Source organism: Melospiza melodia, chromosome Z, assembly GCF_035770615.1.
Source record: "Melospiza melodia melodia isolate bMelMel2 chromosome Z, bMelMel2.pri, whole genome shotgun sequence".
NCBI classification, from domain to species: domain Eukaryota; kingdom Metazoa; phylum Chordata; class Aves; order Passeriformes; family Passerellidae; genus Melospiza; species Melospiza melodia.
The window spans coordinates 22,543,682-22,560,703 of NC_086226.1; the positions used below are offsets into that span (position 1 = coordinate 22,543,682).

At 34.1% G+C, this 17,022-nt stretch overlaps 1 protein-coding gene across 20 annotated transcripts in view; it reads left to right on the forward strand.

Annotated features, from left to right (window-relative positions):
• PPIP5K2 (diphosphoinositol pentakisphosphate kinase 2) overlaps positions 1-16,055 on the forward strand; it is a 48,781-nt gene extending 32,726 nt beyond the window's left edge. For 7 of the 20 annotated variants that reach the window (XM_063179718.1, XM_063179716.1, XM_063179717.1 and 4 more), the window contains exons 23-31: positions 72-188; positions 757-930; positions 3,306-3,479; positions 4,695-4,764; positions 6,826-6,945; positions 7,811-7,873; positions 11,695-11,826; positions 13,389-13,517; positions 14,134-16,055. In XM_063179718.1, coding sequence (XP_063035788.1) covers positions 72-188; positions 757-930; positions 3,306-3,479; positions 4,695-4,764; positions 6,826-6,945; positions 7,811-7,873; positions 11,695-11,826; positions 13,389-13,517; positions 14,134-14,237 — 1,083 coding nt within the window. In that variant the 3' untranslated portion in view covers positions 14,238-16,055. Of the gene's footprint in view, positions 1-71; positions 189-756; positions 931-3,305; positions 3,480-4,694; positions 4,765-6,825; positions 6,946-7,340; positions 7,789-7,810; positions 7,874-8,458; positions 8,602-11,694; positions 11,832-13,388; positions 13,518-14,133 lie in introns of those variants that run through there. The other 13 variants (XR_010031047.1, XR_010031049.1, XM_063179725.1 and 10 more) reach the window with 13 other exon arrangements.
• The last annotated feature ends 967 nt before the right edge of the window (positions 16,056-17,022 follow it).

Here is a 17,022-nt window from a genome sequence, read left to right on the forward strand (position 1 = left end):
GGATTAATATCTTCAGAAATTAGTAGTGCTGAGCTATTTATTAAAGTATTAAACCTATTATTTTACTTCAGGAACTTTCTTCGGAAGAACGTTTTCATGTAGAGCTGCATTTCAGTCCAGGAGCGAAAGGCTGTGAGGAAGATAAAAATTTACCATCTGGATATGGATACAGACCTGCCTCCAGAGAGGTAATAATTATGCCTTTCTATAAAGCAAAACTTAGGGTTTTTTGGATATGGACATACCTGAAATAAACACTTTAAAATTGTTATGTAAAAAAAACAAGTGTGGGTTTTTCTTTTGGTAGAAAAACATGCAGTAAAAGATAAGTAGTCCCAATATTTTCTATTTTGAATGGGCACTGAGGTGAAGGACACAGACAATTTGAATGTTCTAAAGTTTTGCCAGAATTTTTACTATAAATACAAAATACTCTTAAGTGATATCAGCATCAGAGTGTCACATGTATAATACTCTGGGAACTGGAAGATATATTTAAGAAAGTAGTTTGGCATGTTTATGAATACATATTGTTGAGGAAGGATTGATATTTTCCAAGATATATCATCAGGTAAATGGAGTTATGACTGCATTTTGAGAAAGGAATGTGAGCAAAGCAAAATATGTGATTTACATATTGTATTTTTAAAATCAGCTTGTTTTATCTTTATGTGGAATATTTATTTAAGGGTCACTTCTGTCTACATGTTTGAAGGTGTGCAGAAAAATTAAGAATTAATTATATATTCTCTGTAGAATGAAGGCTCAAAGAAAACATCTCATAGAAATGATAGTGATGAGGAGGTACATGCTCCTAAACGAGATGAAACGGATCGATCAGTTGTGATGTTCAAGCCAATGGTATCAGACCCGATTCACATACACAGAAAGTCACCCCTTCCAAGATCCAGGAAGATTGGTTCTGTTGAAGTAAGTGTTTGTGTTCCAGATAATTTCTCTCAAAGACATTAACTTTTGCTTGCTTTTAAGAAAACAAAACCAAATGTAATTCTGCTTTTGATTATACAGAACCAGCATGATACATCTCACAGAAGGTTTGCCCTTACTCAGTGGGAAATCCTCCATGGCAGTAATTTCTCTGAAGGGATGCTTTTTTTAAATCATTACTATTCTGTGATAAGACTTACTTCCTTTTTTTAAAGCTGTTTTAGAAAAGTTGATATTTGAAAATGAAGACTCAGTCTAAACCTACATCTACAAACTAGTATATGTTGCTTTTCTATTCATCCTTACAAGAGAGCTGCTACTGGGAATTGAGCAAACATTCAGGGTGATTGTGCTGAAAGGCAGCAGAGGGATTAGGGTGGATGGGGAGGTGCAGAACATGAGACATCTTCTGCTGTGTTTGCTGTCATGTGGAGTGAAAGTGACTCCACTTGTCAAGTTTTTGAAGGTAAGAAAGATAAAGTGGAAGCTTTCTTTTTAAGTGGCTGGCGTTTGTTCATGAATTCTGTAGGTAACATCTTGAACAATCTAGTTTGCTGTGTTGTAAGCCATGACATCTAGGTGTGCTTCACAGATATGGCTTAATGTCACAGAGGTGAAGGGTATGCAGAGCTGTATCACTGATACCATTGGGATGGTTGAGTGGAAATTCAGATGGTACAAAGAAGCACTTCTGTGATATTAATGCTAGAAGCAGACTAACAGCATCTTATTTTGCCTCATTTTCAGTTGCTTAAAACCATCAGAAATGAAGATTCATACCAAAAACTTTTTCTTTCATGTTTGTGTTGGGAAAGAGTTGTCTGTATGCAGTAAAAGTATTACATATTGGGAAATCACTTTGTTATTGACAGTATGGAGAGAAAAAGTTGCATGATTCCCTTCTGTAAGGATATCTGTATAACTTCACGACTTCCATAAATTAACAGACATAATAAATGTTAATGTCTTACATTTTCTATTTCCAAGTTTTTTCATAAACAAATGCTCACAACATCAATATTTTTGATTTTTAAAAGCTGTTTTTGCAATGATCATGCAAACTCCCCTCCTAGCTATGAGTTCACTTATGCACAGCTTAAAAGTCTATTACTTCAGACTTTCAACCATTTTCATAAACTGTATGGAAGTTAACCTTCACAAGATATCAAAAGCACAAATTGCCAAATTTTGACTGTACAGATAATATATGTTAAAATGGGATGTGTTTCAGCATTCAGAGCTTGCTTATTTCTTGGAAGGAAATAGCCAATTTAGAGAAAACATACACTGTATAACATATTTTTCTTATAAGTAATATAGGAAGTTCCATCTGGCCTACTGAAATCTGCAAAACTAATATTTGGAATATTTAAACTAAACAGTATTTTGGAGCAATTTTAAAAAGTCACTGCAACTTAAACTGCAACTGCCTTGAACTTTTTTCTTTTTTTTTTTTCCTTTTTTTTCTTTTCCCCTGCCCCCTCTCCCCCACCTTTTTTTTTCCTCCTGTAAGGCAATTCTCTCTTCACCTATGTCCATTAATTTGAAAGGACACTGTCAGGTGTGAGATTATATGTAGATTTTAATCTGGGTTATAGTCAGCAATATTTACTGAAGGAATGCAACTGTGACTGAGTCATGAAAAGAAAAAAGCTGAGTTATAATGGTAAAACAAACTCATTGACATTGGGAAGCAAACTGTATTACAAAGAATGTTATTGCTAATGATATGTAATGATGTAGATATGGGGGGGTGCTTAGCCTGACACTCCCTTGAAGTCCTGATAAGGTGTCCAGCATCAGATAACTTTTAGGACATTTTTAAGTTTGGAAAACTTCTACCAGTCAATTTGGTGCTACCATCAGTGAGTCAACTGTAAAGTCTCAAAAGAAATTCTTAAATTTAAATTTAAGCATTCAGATAAGCTTATAGACTAGAAATGGAAACTATTAAGTAATAAATAGGAAAGTTTAATGTACTTAGGAGGGGAAAAATTATTAAACAGTATGTCAAGGGTAACAGAAGTTCTGCTTCCAACTTGTGAAAAATTCTTAAAATTATTAATCAGTTATTGATAACAAATGTTTTCTCTCATATCTAATATTAGTCTACTAGAAATTTGATTTTAGTGTTGTAGTAATAGGTATATATAGGTATAGTTATGAAGATATAAGAGTGAAACGGATAACTTTGTAATATAGGATTATTACTCTTCGCTCTTTGCTGTTTGGTAGTTTTAAAGGTAGTATGTAAAAGGGTGCAAGCAGATTGGGTTTTTTTTCTTTTCTGTTCATTTGGCTCTGTTGAATCTAACTTTGCATGCTTTGCTGTTTTTTGCCCCCTTTCTCACTTCCAGGAAGAGAGCCCCCTGAGTGTGTCTAGCCCAGAGTGTATTGGTACCTGGCTGCATTACACCAGTGGTGTGGGTACTGGGCGTCGAAGACGCAGATCAGGGGAACAAATCACTTCTTCCCCTGTCTCCCCTAAATCACTGGCTTTCACATCCAGTATTTTTGGCTCATGGCAACAGGTTTTTAAACTTTACTTCATTAAACATTTTATGCATTCCAAGCAAAAACTGTCTTTAAGGACATCTAATCCCTTGTTATGGATTATGTTTCAAGCAATACCTTCCACTTTTTAAAATTACGTGCCAAGAATGTTTGGGGGGAAAAGACCAAGTGCATGTTTTTCAACCGAATGTGTTACACACTTTCATAAACATTTGGTTTCTTTATAGGAATTGCAAATGTTACCACAGTAAAAAAAACTTAGTGTACTTCCCAATGAAAGAGAATTATGCTTTGGTTTAGTTGTCCTTTAAGACTTTAAAACCAGCATTGCTTAATTTGGTGGTAGGTAAATTTAAAAAAATAATAATTGCAACTTGATTCCATTTGAAATAATTTATTTGGTACTTCATGTTGCTATTCAAGACTTGTTTTGCATACATCATATTTTCAGTGGCCTGGTATTAACTATTGCAGGGGAAAATCTCTAGCACTAATAATTCTTGCCATCTATATCTGAAGGTATCTGAAACTCCCAACACAGTACATCATCCATTGACTCATACAATATTTTGAAGATTGCTCCTTGTAATGGGGGGTGAGGGAAAAGCAGGGTAAAAAAGAAACAGTAAATGTTTTGGAAGTACCAGTGAAGATCTAAAGCTATTCAGAATGTCAAGATATTGTTTACATGTAGGACAATGGATGGTGTTCTGTAACTATATCCTATTAGTTTGAAGATTTTAATGATTTATTGTAGAAGATTCTAAAATTATATACATTGGAAAAGTTTATATCAGCAAAGGCTGTGAGCATCTGAAGATTATACTGATTGAGCCTGTGCATGGTCAGTGATCGGATGGTGTCCTCAATAGCTTGTCTGTCTTTCCTTCCCTCCCTCCTTTTTTCAATACAGGCGCAGTTTAGGAAAGTGCATTTGGTAAAATGAAATAAAATGTCTCAAATGTTTGTTCTCATATCAGTCTTGGTCTGTGTCCTTTCTCATTCTGAATGCTTGCTTTGCACCACTTCATTGCAAGGAACTCATATGTGAAATGGACTCCCTTCAGAAGGGGATATTGCATGATCTCTCATGTTTCCTTTACATATTTTTACTAACACTTATCATACAGCTTATTAACACCTGTCTGTCTGAAACAGGCTGCTGTATCAAGTTAATGGATGTTTCATGCTGCTGTTCTACTTGCCCTTATTTTTCTGTTTCTTACATCCAGGTCCTATCAGAAAGCAATAGTAACTTACGAACACCAAGAACTATTCTGGAACAAAAGCAGAGTGGTCTAGGTATGTTCCTACAGTTGAAATTTTGTTTGATGTTATCAGCTTTTCATCTGCCTGCTGTTCTCTGTAGTTGTATATTCTTGGAATAGCTTTTTTGTTAACAGGACCCAATAGTACTTGTTATTAATAACATATGCTGAGTGTCTGCCTATGGACTGGACAATTTTTTTTGCAACAAAATTTTAAAATAAGTTATAACTGAAAAGAACAAATTGTTTGACACCCTTCATACTACTGATTTCGTACTGCTCACAACAGGTACATAGGATTGTTTTTAACATAAAGCAGAATTTTAAGATAATGTAGTTTCTGATTGAGCTTTTGGATTTTGCAAGAATATTATGGATTAAAACGGCCTGCTCTGTAAACCATTAAAACACTTTTCTTTAAAATTTCTGTTTCCTGTTGTGGGCAATTGATGAAAGTGAAGATACTTTTCTGAGGGGAGGGGCATGGGGAGCAAAGATAAAGTTTCTTGATAGTATCAGGGGTTTTGCACATACTCCTCTCATAAAATTAATTTCTTCTTTTCAGCGTTAGTATGAATCATGCTATAATTCAAAGGCTTCTTTAAAATTCTCTTAATTCAAGTGGTGCTTTTCTATTGCTTTATTAAAATAGGCATACATATGATTCACGTGCAAAAAAAATGAAATCATGCACTGCTGTAAATCGATATTGCTTTTTTTCTGTGTCTTTTCATGGGAAATAATAAGTATAAATAACTGCATCACCTGGATGCATTAACTTAGAAGTAGTTTTTCCTTTATTTGCAAAGATACAGGGTTTTCATTTGTCTAATCTTTCTGTGGCACTTTTCTTCCCATTATATTTTTCCCATAGCAAAATGCATACAATCAGGTGCTCTTGTTTACTGAAGTCCTGGATTTTATTATGTGCTTGCTAAAGTTAAATGAATATTCTTTTGTGTGACACAATATGGCTTGTGGAAGTTGATGGATTTCCATGTAGATTAAGGTATTATATTTGTTGTGAAAGGCTTTTGCCACAGACCAGGCACCAATGTATTTTGGCTGATTGCTCACATGTGCTAGTAATGTTTCCCCTCATTGGACTGTTATAAGTAATGAAAGGAAGTATTGCTGGTTTTCAAAAACAAAAATCTGTCATTACTTATCTAAAATGTAAAAGATAAGTCTGAGTGAAAAATTGATTCTCCTTTCAACTAGTAGTAAAATGTAAAGGAAAAACTTGCAACTTTTTTTCCCATTTTGTTCATTGTTGTATGTAAGTTTCATTAATGGTTGATGATTACAAAAGTTATTTTTATATTTTTATCTGTGGCTGTCAGTGATTTGTTTAAATTCCCATTCTAGTGGCAGGAATGCATGATTTGTAACAAAGTACTGTCACTTGCATGGAGCTGTGCAAAAGTCTTCTCGGGAAAGGAAGTCTAGTTAAACTTGATGAAACTTTCAGTTTTTTTCAGTTTTTTCAGTTTGTAACATTGTTAATAATGGTAGCTGAAATATGAATAGAGTATTTCCAATTCAAGATTTTGTTGGGGTTAGAATTATTTCCACATACTAAGTCTGTGGAACTGCATGAGTACTTCATAGCAGCCTGTCATCTGAAAGGTTGATTTGGATGAAAGCAATGAGCAGCATTTTTCCAGTTTATATTTGTTTCAGGAATACAGGTATTCAAATACACAACTTTCACATCATCATCATCATCATCATCAGTCATTATCATCATCATCTTCATTTTGTTTTGTTGTTTTGTTTATGTTTACATTGATGCTAACTGGTAACTTTTTTTTACCAAAAGTGAAAACAGGACAAGAACTCATTTGTTAAAGCCAGTCCTCTCTTTGCACATATAACAGAGTGTGCTGTTTCATGAGTAGAAGCACAATAAATTATGATAGTTTCAGCCTACAAGTCCCACTCTGACATTACAAGCATATTGTGAACGTGTCCAAGGCACTGCCAAAAGCTGCCTTTTGTGTGGTAAGAGCCATGTGCTTGCATGCTGCATGCATCCCCAATGTGAATGGACGTACACCTGGTTGTTGTATGTATTTTCTCTAACTCCCATCAGGGTCTCACTGTGCGGGCCTGTTTAGCACCTCAGTGCTCGGGGGTTCTTCAAGTGCACCTAACCTACAGGATTATGCTCGTACGCATCGTAAAAAGCTGACTTCTTCTGGCTTCATAGATGGTATGTGCACACTCTAGCACATGCACGCACGACCCATGTGCCACATTGAACTTCTAAAGATTTTAATGGAATCCTAGAATCTTTGGCCTTAGTATTAATTTTATGAGTTTCTATTGCTTCTTTATTGCCCATAGCTTGCTTATGTTTAACTTAATAGCATAGTTAATTCTTGTTTGTCTTGAATTGAACACCAGAACATAGACTTGTAATGTGCGCCAGGAGATTCAGCAAGTGCATTTTTTAAGTAAACTGCAAGTTTTGTTTTTAAATTCTTTAATAATTTTAAACTCTGTTTTTTATCACTGCTAATTGATCTTGAATTTAAATTATTTGGAGCATGTACAAGGAATGAAATTATAAACTAATAAGTTAAATACTGATGGTGAAAATTTTAGGATTCCTGACTTTGTTTTTCGTGGGGTTTGGATTACAAAGGAGCAGGAGATTCTCAGTTTTGGATAATCTGGCATAGAGAAGAAACCTACTCACTAGATTTCACATTGTAAAGATACCAAAGCACACCTTCATAACTCTGAGGTGAAACAGTATTCATGCTGTTTTCCCCCCCACTTCACTTCTCAGTATTCAACTCTAACCTGCATAACCTTGTATGCCAGAATCACGAGCTCATTCTGCTTGTTTTCATATACGTCATTACACATCTTGTAGTTACCAACAATCCAAATTTTCTTCTTTTTAACATCTACTTAGATTTTAGCTGTTTTCCTTGGTCCCTTCTGCATGCCACTCACTTCTAATACCTTCTCATCTTTTCTTTTTTCCTTTCTTCTTCCTTTTCTATTTTAAAATCTCACACTTTTGGTAGCTGTTACAAATTTCAGGTACCTGTTTTTCTCTTTCTCAGACACCACACGCGGTTCTGCTGTTAAAAGGTTTTCTATCTCATTTGCTCGACACCCAACCAATGGTACGTTTTGCTTTTATTTTAAAAACAAAATCAAAAAGAAAAGGTTTCTTGCTTCATCCCTTTTATTTTTATTTCAAATACGGGGTGTACAGTATCATCCAGCCGTCTGTTGTTCCTAACTTCAAGCACAATTCCAAATATATTTGTAATCATTAGATATCCTAAATTCTTTCTTTACCATTCATTAGTATAAATACAACATCAAAATTCATTACTTAGAAAAATCTGCAAAAAAAAATTAGGTACTGCTGTTAATCATGATCTCTGATAAATTATTCTCCTGAAGTTCTTGTGTGATCAGACTGTATGGTACAAGATACAAACAATGAAATCTGATCTTATTAAACATACACTTCTTGATAGCTGCTGTTTCTTCTTTGTCTTTCTCCTGCTGAGCTGATTCTCTGAGCCTGCCCATTCTAAAATAAGTCACTGAATTGACAGCTGGAGTTTATGACTATCTTCTTGAAGTGATGCTAAATTACAAAAACTAAAGCAGAAGCTTTGGTTCTGTTCCTGCTAAATTGCTATAATTTTTATGGGACAAAAATTTATTTTACCTTATCATACTTCTCTGTTCATCAGATGTGCAAATTACTTAAATATTGCACTAAAAATCACAGCGAGATAGCTGTGACTTCTTGAGCAGCATTGACCTCTTGAGCTTCAAGAGTGAGAGTTAACTGTCTTCAGTATGCAAAATTTCTCGTTTAACACACAGGACAGAGGTATGTCTTTTTCTTCCTCAGCAAAATATTTTGCGCCTCCCTTTCTACATGACTAAATAGGCCCCAGAAATATTCAGGGCCAACTGGACCTGAATGTAGCTTTTCCAGATTTCTTCACTGCTGTTTTAAAATGTGCATGACTGCTGGCTAAGTTCAGTGATAGTGATATTGAAATTGCAGTGGAAATCATCAGTATTTTCATGTTAGATTCAAAATATATTTGCTTAGAAAAAAAGTTTTAAAAAACAAGACTTGAGTTTTTGTTTAGCCTTGCTTAGAAGCAGAGTTGTATTTTGTTACATTCATTTTAAATCTATAGTGGCTTTTTTGCACTGCAGTGCTTTATAAAGGAAAACTGTAGTAAGGCTAAATTTCTTTTTAAGACTGTGTGTGATCAAAAATTACAAATCTAATGTTTTATCTCAAATAGAAAAGTCAGAAGTCCATTTTTTATGTTACAACTAAAACCAAACAATATTCCCAAAACATACAAGGTCAGAGAGTAAGAACTGCATTTCAGAATCTGTGGCTAATAATAGAATTACCTTTTGTTCCATTAAGTCACTTTTTGTGATTCCATTCTTTTAAAAAAAAGGATCTAAATAGTTTTTATCGATCACACTTCTTGTTCTGATTCATTAATGCAGCAGTTTTGCTACACATCTTTGACAAGATTAATGCATGCAGTATGAGCTCCTATGAACCCTAAGTATATTGCAGTTTCCAGGGGTTCTCTACTAACATAACGCCCTATTGATGTTGTTTCATCTGTCCTTTGCACTATCATTTTAATTATCCTTGTCCCTTTCACTGTTTTTTTCTTACTTTTATGTTGTTATCACACCCTCTTAACTCATTTCAGACTACCCCCACTCCCCCCACCCCATCTTTAGTTCAAGGAACATGGTGAAACAAGTATCTTCTGAAAGTACTATACCTTATTTTCTGGGCCTCTGCAGAACACCCACACCTCTTTAGGTGCTGGTCCATTTCCTCTGTGGAATTTCTAGGCTCCAGTGGTATGTCTCTACAGTTTTTGAATCTTTAGACAGCAAGGGGTGGCTTTTTGAGATGCTGCGTTAACCCTTTCATTGGCTTGCCTTTTGATGTTTTAAGAATAAATGCAGTCAAAAATCAAAGGCTGATAGTGTACAGGAAATTGCCTTCTTAAAGGGATACTGTTGGGCTTCTTCATCATAAAATTTAAAATTTATTTCTTATACCATCAGATAATATTTATCAGAAAACAGTTAAATAAAACACGACACATAGATTTCCCGATTACGTTTTAAGCCATATCCCTTAGAAATAAAGATACTACAGTGACATTCTGGGATATGACTAGCTGACAGCAGAATTGTCAAAACTCAACAAAAAAATTTGAAGGGGAAATTCCTAAAACAAGAAAATTTTATTTCTTCTCTTTTTTCTTTTAAAGTGCATTTTGGAATTCCTCTTTGGTTCTCTATAACATGCACTATAACAATAATAGTTACTAAAAAGTTAACCTGACATTGTCCCACTTCATTAATTGCAAAATTAGAAAAAAATAATTCTCATTCAAGTGATAGGAACTTTTCTGTCAGGGAAAAGAGAAATCTTACATTTTACTGTAAGGCAATGAAAGGGTTTGCGCTTTACATGCATGCATATAGTTATTTAGGATATTAATATGTATGGTAAGCATCTTAGTGCTTACACTGAAGGCTAGCTAATGACTTTATAGGAGAATAGAAATTAATTGTATGGTGGTGTTTCTTTTGTACACAAAATTCATATTTTCATGAAATGCAACATTTTGTTTATAATTTAAGTGAAGCTGAAATAAGTCTACTTCGGTTGGTTGAATACCTGTAGCAATGGCCCCCAAAATTTGAATATGGCCAAGGTGGGTCTAAATATAAACACAGACATATGGAGGTTGAAATCTTTCTTCTTTATGCATAGTACTGATGGTGAATGGACAACACTGGATATCACAGGAACATTGTTGCTGATTATTTTATGGGAAAGAACAGTTCCCAGTCATAATGTTACCTCTAATAAATGTACCTTGAACTGAAATTGTAAACATTATTTCATTCACTATTGCTTCTTCATTTAATTGTCTTAGAAGAAATTTACAGTATTGAATTGCAAAGTTGTAATGTTACAGCTGTATGTTGAAAACACTAGTGGACATGTTTTCCTCTTCTGAAATTCAACTGGATGAAACGCTGTTTATTGAGTTACCAAACTTGAATCACTTTAGAGGACTGAAAATTTTTTTTAGCCAGGATGTTTAAACACTTTTTAGTCTGTTAGTTAGTACTATGGATATGCATGGTTAGTGTATGATTAAGACTAACATAGAAAAGCAAAGTCCAATAAATTTTTAGATTTTTGGGTTCCTTTACTTACCTGTTCCAATATATGAAACTTCTAGTCTTTCAATACTGTTTTTAAATGCATAAAGGTAGGTGTATATCTGTCTCAGAAAGTAAGTGTATCTTGTATACCTCAAGATATAAAAATGCTAACAGTGGTTTTCCTTTGATATTAAAGACAACAGTTTATTTTCACAGAATACTGAAGATGATAGAACATGAATTCTGCAAATTTGTTTCGTGGAAGATACAGCATTTTCAGCTCTTTTCTGCTAACAAATAGCTATCCCTCCTTTCTTGCATGAATAAATTACCTATTTAGTCTTGTGCCAGGTATTAGAATGATTAGGATACATAACTACCTTTTCCTGACTTTTTTTTTTTTTTGTGATCTGCTAAATTTGTCTTAAAGGGAGATTATCTTTCATGAACTGATTTGGGAGTAGGACACAGTTCTCATGTTGGAATAATTTATGTGTACACAGGTACTTCATGTGTACACAGGTACTTCATGTGTACACGGGACTTTTATCCCATGTATTGTATCTTTAGCTGGAAACTGGCTCATCTTGTTCCAACTCCTGTAATATTTAATTTCCAAGATTTCAAGAGGCTTATGCCTGCACGTGGTCATGTAAACGAAGCATTTTTTATCATGCATTAATGCAGTACCTTAAATTCTGTCTTATGTTTGGAAATCTCTTTTTTTATTATTTTTTTATTTTAGGTTTTGAACTGTATTCGATGGTGCCTTCTATTTGTCCTTTGGAAACTCTACACAATTCCTTGTCTCTGAAGCAGGTGGATGAATTTCTTGCTTCTGTTGCTGCTCCATCAAGGGAAAATCTACAGGAGACATGTACTGGTTATAGTTTGTAATTGTGTTAATTTTAAATTCTTAACTGTTGTTTAGTTAATCTCCGCAGTGTTTGCAGCTAGCAAGTAAATTTGTTAAAAAAAAAGGATACTGCTTTTGAAGAAAATGAAAATGTACATAAACTATAATTTTACATTTTGCAGTACCTTTAGTGGGTATGGACATATGTAATTCATTGAAGTAGCGTCTCTGTTGGTGGAGGTAGTAAAGTAAGGACTTAATGAAATCATAGTTTATTTCCTTTATTATTATATTGACTTCTCTGTACTGTCCACACTCAGCTGAATTACAGGTAATGCTTTTCAGGGAGCATGCAGTATTCCCAGCTTTATACTGTAATGTTGCATTGTCAGTAACCTCAGGAGAATAGTGTTGCATTTACACTTAAAACTTCACTATTTCCTGTTTCTTTCAGTATTACTTGGAGTTTCACCTGTAGAGTGCTTTACAATTACTTAGCTTTTAGCAGTTCATGCTGCATGTTTAAAGTTTAGGTGATCTGGAAAGGAAATACAGCTGAATTCTATCCATGTGCATGTTTCTGGGGAAGTGATTTCCCATTGTGATTCTAGTGCTGTGTCTTTGGAAATGGTTTAAGTTAGGTCAGATTTACCACATCATAGGATGTGTCAGGTGATTGAAAATCATCCTTCCTAAGGAAGTGTCTAAAGACTTATTCTTTGATTAAGAAAGAAACTTGTACTGTTTCCTATCAAAGTACTGATACAATAGTATTCTACCTGTTTGGACTTACCCCTTTTTTCTACTACAGGAATTTTCAGTTTTTCCCCCACTATTTTATGCAGTTTAGATTTTAATCAGCAGCTTATTTGATAGGGTATGCCCCCTATATTTGAGAAGGAGTATAAGCAATTTTAAGAAAATTGATGTAACTGAAAAAGAGCTCAGAGAGGTTTGTAAGTATATGAAAATTCTCAGCTACTTAAAATGTCTTTTTATACTGGTTAGGAATTTTGTGTGTCTTCAATATCAGTTCAGAATTGAGAGTATACAAGATGAAGAAATATTGAAAAACAAAATGTGTCATACTCCTAGCATATGGTTGTCACCTTTCTACCAAGGAGTGATTGGAAAATAGACTTGATACAATTAAAGTCATAGATGTTTAGTTCTCCTGCTTTTCTGTACTATTTAGAGGTTGTCTAGAGATTAATGCATTGTGTGCACTTTTTATAGACATATTGGACTTAAAGCCTATTCAGGTGCAATCTTCCTAACCTATGAGAAATAGCACAAATGCTTTTTGCCTTCTTCTGGCAAGGCACCTATTACTGAAATTCTGCCTTAACAGCATGAGCTTGTTGTGTTGCTTTCTGTTGTAAAAAAGAGATTTTAAGATTTGTCTTTCATATTGTAAGGGTTTGACACTTGAGTCAAAAATTGGTAGCTGAGCAGCTGGTTGTATAAATGTGGTATCTATTTTGCTGGATGGATACACAGTCCTGTGGCTGCAGTTTTTGACATCTGGTTTAGGTCAGAATACTTTTATTATTAATGATTTTTTTTTCCCCCCATCATTTCAGCTACTCCAACTTACATGATGCCCCTTTCAGGAAGGAAAATTTCTTTAAATACATTTACCCCTGCAAAAATTCAACCAACTCCACTTGAAACTTTGCCTGAAAGGCTAGTGGTGGAGAAACTAACCTTATGTAAGTAAATTCTGTCAAAGGCAGAATGACTAACTTGATTATTTCCAGCAGTATAATTCTTCCTTATATATTACACGATTTCATAGGACAGCTTTTTCTTAACATTCCCTACATAAGTAGAATCATGTTGTGGGTCAGTGAGAATTCAATAGCATTGCACAAATAACTTTAACAGTAAAACTGTGTTAATAGTTACTTTCTCTTATCCTCTGAATTGTTTAATTTTCTATGGCCTGAAGTTCATGAGCTTTGGTTTTGAAGTATGACAGCTATCTCCAAGTAAGACAAATTTATTTCTTTAAATGGCTAAATTTCTAAGATGTTTTCTGAACACCTAATGTAGAGCTCTGTGACTCTGTTCTGACTAAAGCTGACAATAACATGATGATGCATTCAGTCATTAGTGTGTTCAATCTGAACTGTTGGCCTGCTACACTGTCTGCCCTTGGATGGTTGTGCTGTTTAGAGACCAAATTTCACTTGGATTTCTGATTTCATTAGATAGTCTCGCTTACTTGTTTCTGTGCTAGATAACATGCATTTTTCTTGCCTTTCTGCTTTTTAGCATGGATATTAAGCATAAAATCTAATACATCTTTTCTGTCTATCTGTACAGCTACCCTTGGATGTCCTGTTAATGTGTCTAATATTAAACCATCTCTTGAAGAGGCCTCAGTAGATGCAGAACTTTGTGGTGAAACTCCTTCCGAGAAGAAATGATCAGACAAAACTGGAAACAACCTCTTAAACAGTTCTTTAGTGTGCATTCAAGCAAGTTATGGAGCTGTCAAAAGCCATTCACGTTTGCATCTGCAATTCATAGTGCACTTAAAAATCTTTATACATGGTTAACTAATGTGCACAGTATTTACATCAAGCATATTTTCTCATTTTCTAAATATACTTATCAGTTTGATGAATGTCACAGCTTTTAATGGAAAAGCTGCACGTGAACCTTTTGTGTGTCTTCAAATATCTACTGTAAACATGTACAAAAACAAGATGGTATGTATTACAGTGGTTTTGTTATTGTCACTGTATTGAAAGCATTGTCTGTTGTCATCATAAACTTCTATTTTCAGGAGTTTATAATCTCCCTGTGAATTTCTTCTGTGTGCTGAAACAGAACACGCATCTTGGCTTTTTTTTAAATGTAACTACATTTCCAAAGAGATGTCTTTTCCCTGGTTTGGAGATAAGCAGATATTTTCTGCATTTTAATTATATTATATTAAAATAGCTGCAATAATTAGGCATGATGGAGTGAGTTCATGTGTCAGCACTTTTAACTACTCTTTTTCTTTTTCCTGTGTTTACATCAGACCTGTAACATTCAAATCTACCTTCTTGTTTATTGTTTAGTACACATGCTTGTATACAGATACCTGTATATCATCCAGACATAAAACTGTCTTTTATATCTATAAACTATCTTTTATCAAAACCTTCTTTTGCTTACTAAAAAAGACAGTTTTATTTTCCTTGCCATGTGTTTCTAGAAAAACGTGATACTAAAATGCAGGTTTTGTAGAATGAGAAATGTTACAGCTGGTCTGCTGCTAGGTTTATTCTGAAAATTGTAAATATTCCTCCTATGATTTATTGTCATCCTTTCAGCACAGAGAGAGACTGTGGACTACCAGAACTCAGTGCGTACTGTTGCAAAATACTCAGGATTCGTCATGGCCTGGGAATTTTCATACCTCCCTCCTTCCAAGCTACTGGTTGACAGCAACTCTCAAAAAACCCCACAACAAACAAACCAAAAAACCACAACAAACAAACAAAAAAACAACCAACCAACCAAAAAACACAAAAAAAAAAAAAAAAAAAAACCAAAAAAAAAAAAAAAACCAGAAAAAAACCACAAAACAAAAATAAGAAAATAAATAAACATTTTATGAGATGTAAGAAGCATTTCTAAATTGGTGAAACATGGAGTTATGGTGTTATTTAGAATAATTATCCAGTCTAAGCAATTTTTGTAATTTTTTTCTGAGGCATGAAAAATTACTGGGTTATCAGTACCCCAAATGTATGAAAATATAGACCACTTCTTTAAGTTCAAGTGGCGGAGTAGTAAGAATGGACTTCATATCTACAAGTTAGGTTATTCCTTTCATGTTTAAGCTGCAGAAGACAGCTTATGAGTAAAATGTTTAAGTAGGGCTCTTACTTGTCTCCAGAGCCAGTGCGAGCTGCACTAGTTACATTCACTAGTTACTATTTACATTCACTTCATCACAGGGTCTTTTTTCAGTGTTTACCATATATGAAATGGCTTCAGCAGATGATTTCTAACAATGCTGATTCAATACCAAAAATATTAAAGGTTTCACAGCTATATACTTCAAGCATTTCATTTTTCATAGGGTAATTATGTTATTTACAATGTTGGTCTTGCATACAACTGAATGTACCCTTGTTTACCATTTAAAAAGAAAACCTAAAAATTTAAGTATATGTATCATTCCAGTCAACCAAAGCTGTGGCATAACTTTTTTATGTGGTTCTAAATAAAATCAAGGTCACTGGCAACTTCTCTCTATTGTATTTTCTTTTAAAAGCACTGTGAAGTATAGTGAGTGGCTAACAAAGTCATCTCAGTGGAAAACAATCTACATGTATGCCAGTAATTTACAAATAAGCCAGAATTACTCTTGGTGGTAAGGATGTGGCATAAAAGAGATGATGGTATCATTTTATACTGAAATCACTCCTCAAAAAGATAAGCAGCATTCATACATTCTGCAGTGCTTTGTCATTCTCCAGAATGATAAGATTAAATATAGGACCACTGTGAGTGCTCTTCTACTTGCTGTTGAGACCGACAATAGGACACAATGTGGACTGTACAAGTTTGAACCTATTTTTAATTTTTTTATGCAATATCACTCTCTCACATTAAACTTTTTTAAACTATACATCCTATTCCAACCAGATTTGGCAGAGGTCAAAAAATATGTTTACAGAAAATCAGTGGTCAAAATATGACTGTGACTCCTAAAATATTATCACCCTGCAATGTAGTTTAAGTAATTATTTGGCTTAGCATTTTTCAAAAATGAAGCATCATTACAAAACAGACCAAACCACAAAAATACGTGTGAAAAATCCTAAAATTAATTTAAGTCCTGTTTTATGTTTCTTTATTATAAGCCATAAATTTCAGTCATGTAATTATCCAAGCACACAGAGGCTGTTAAGGGAAAGCAGATGTGCTTCCAAAGTTCCGCTTTGGAGAAATCCATATAAACAGGCCTAGGGAGGTATGCATACAAGAAATAATTATACATATTATCATAGCTCAAAAATAGTGATCATATATGGAACAACAGCATCAAAAACAGTTCAAAGGATAATGGCAGAAGACATGTATTCTTTTATTTTTCTTTCTAAATAATGGTTTTCATTTTACTTGCTTTTTGTGAGGACAAATTTCGTTGAGTATTTTTAAATGATAATTTTTTTATTCCCTCACTTAGCCTTAAAAACAACCATCTTG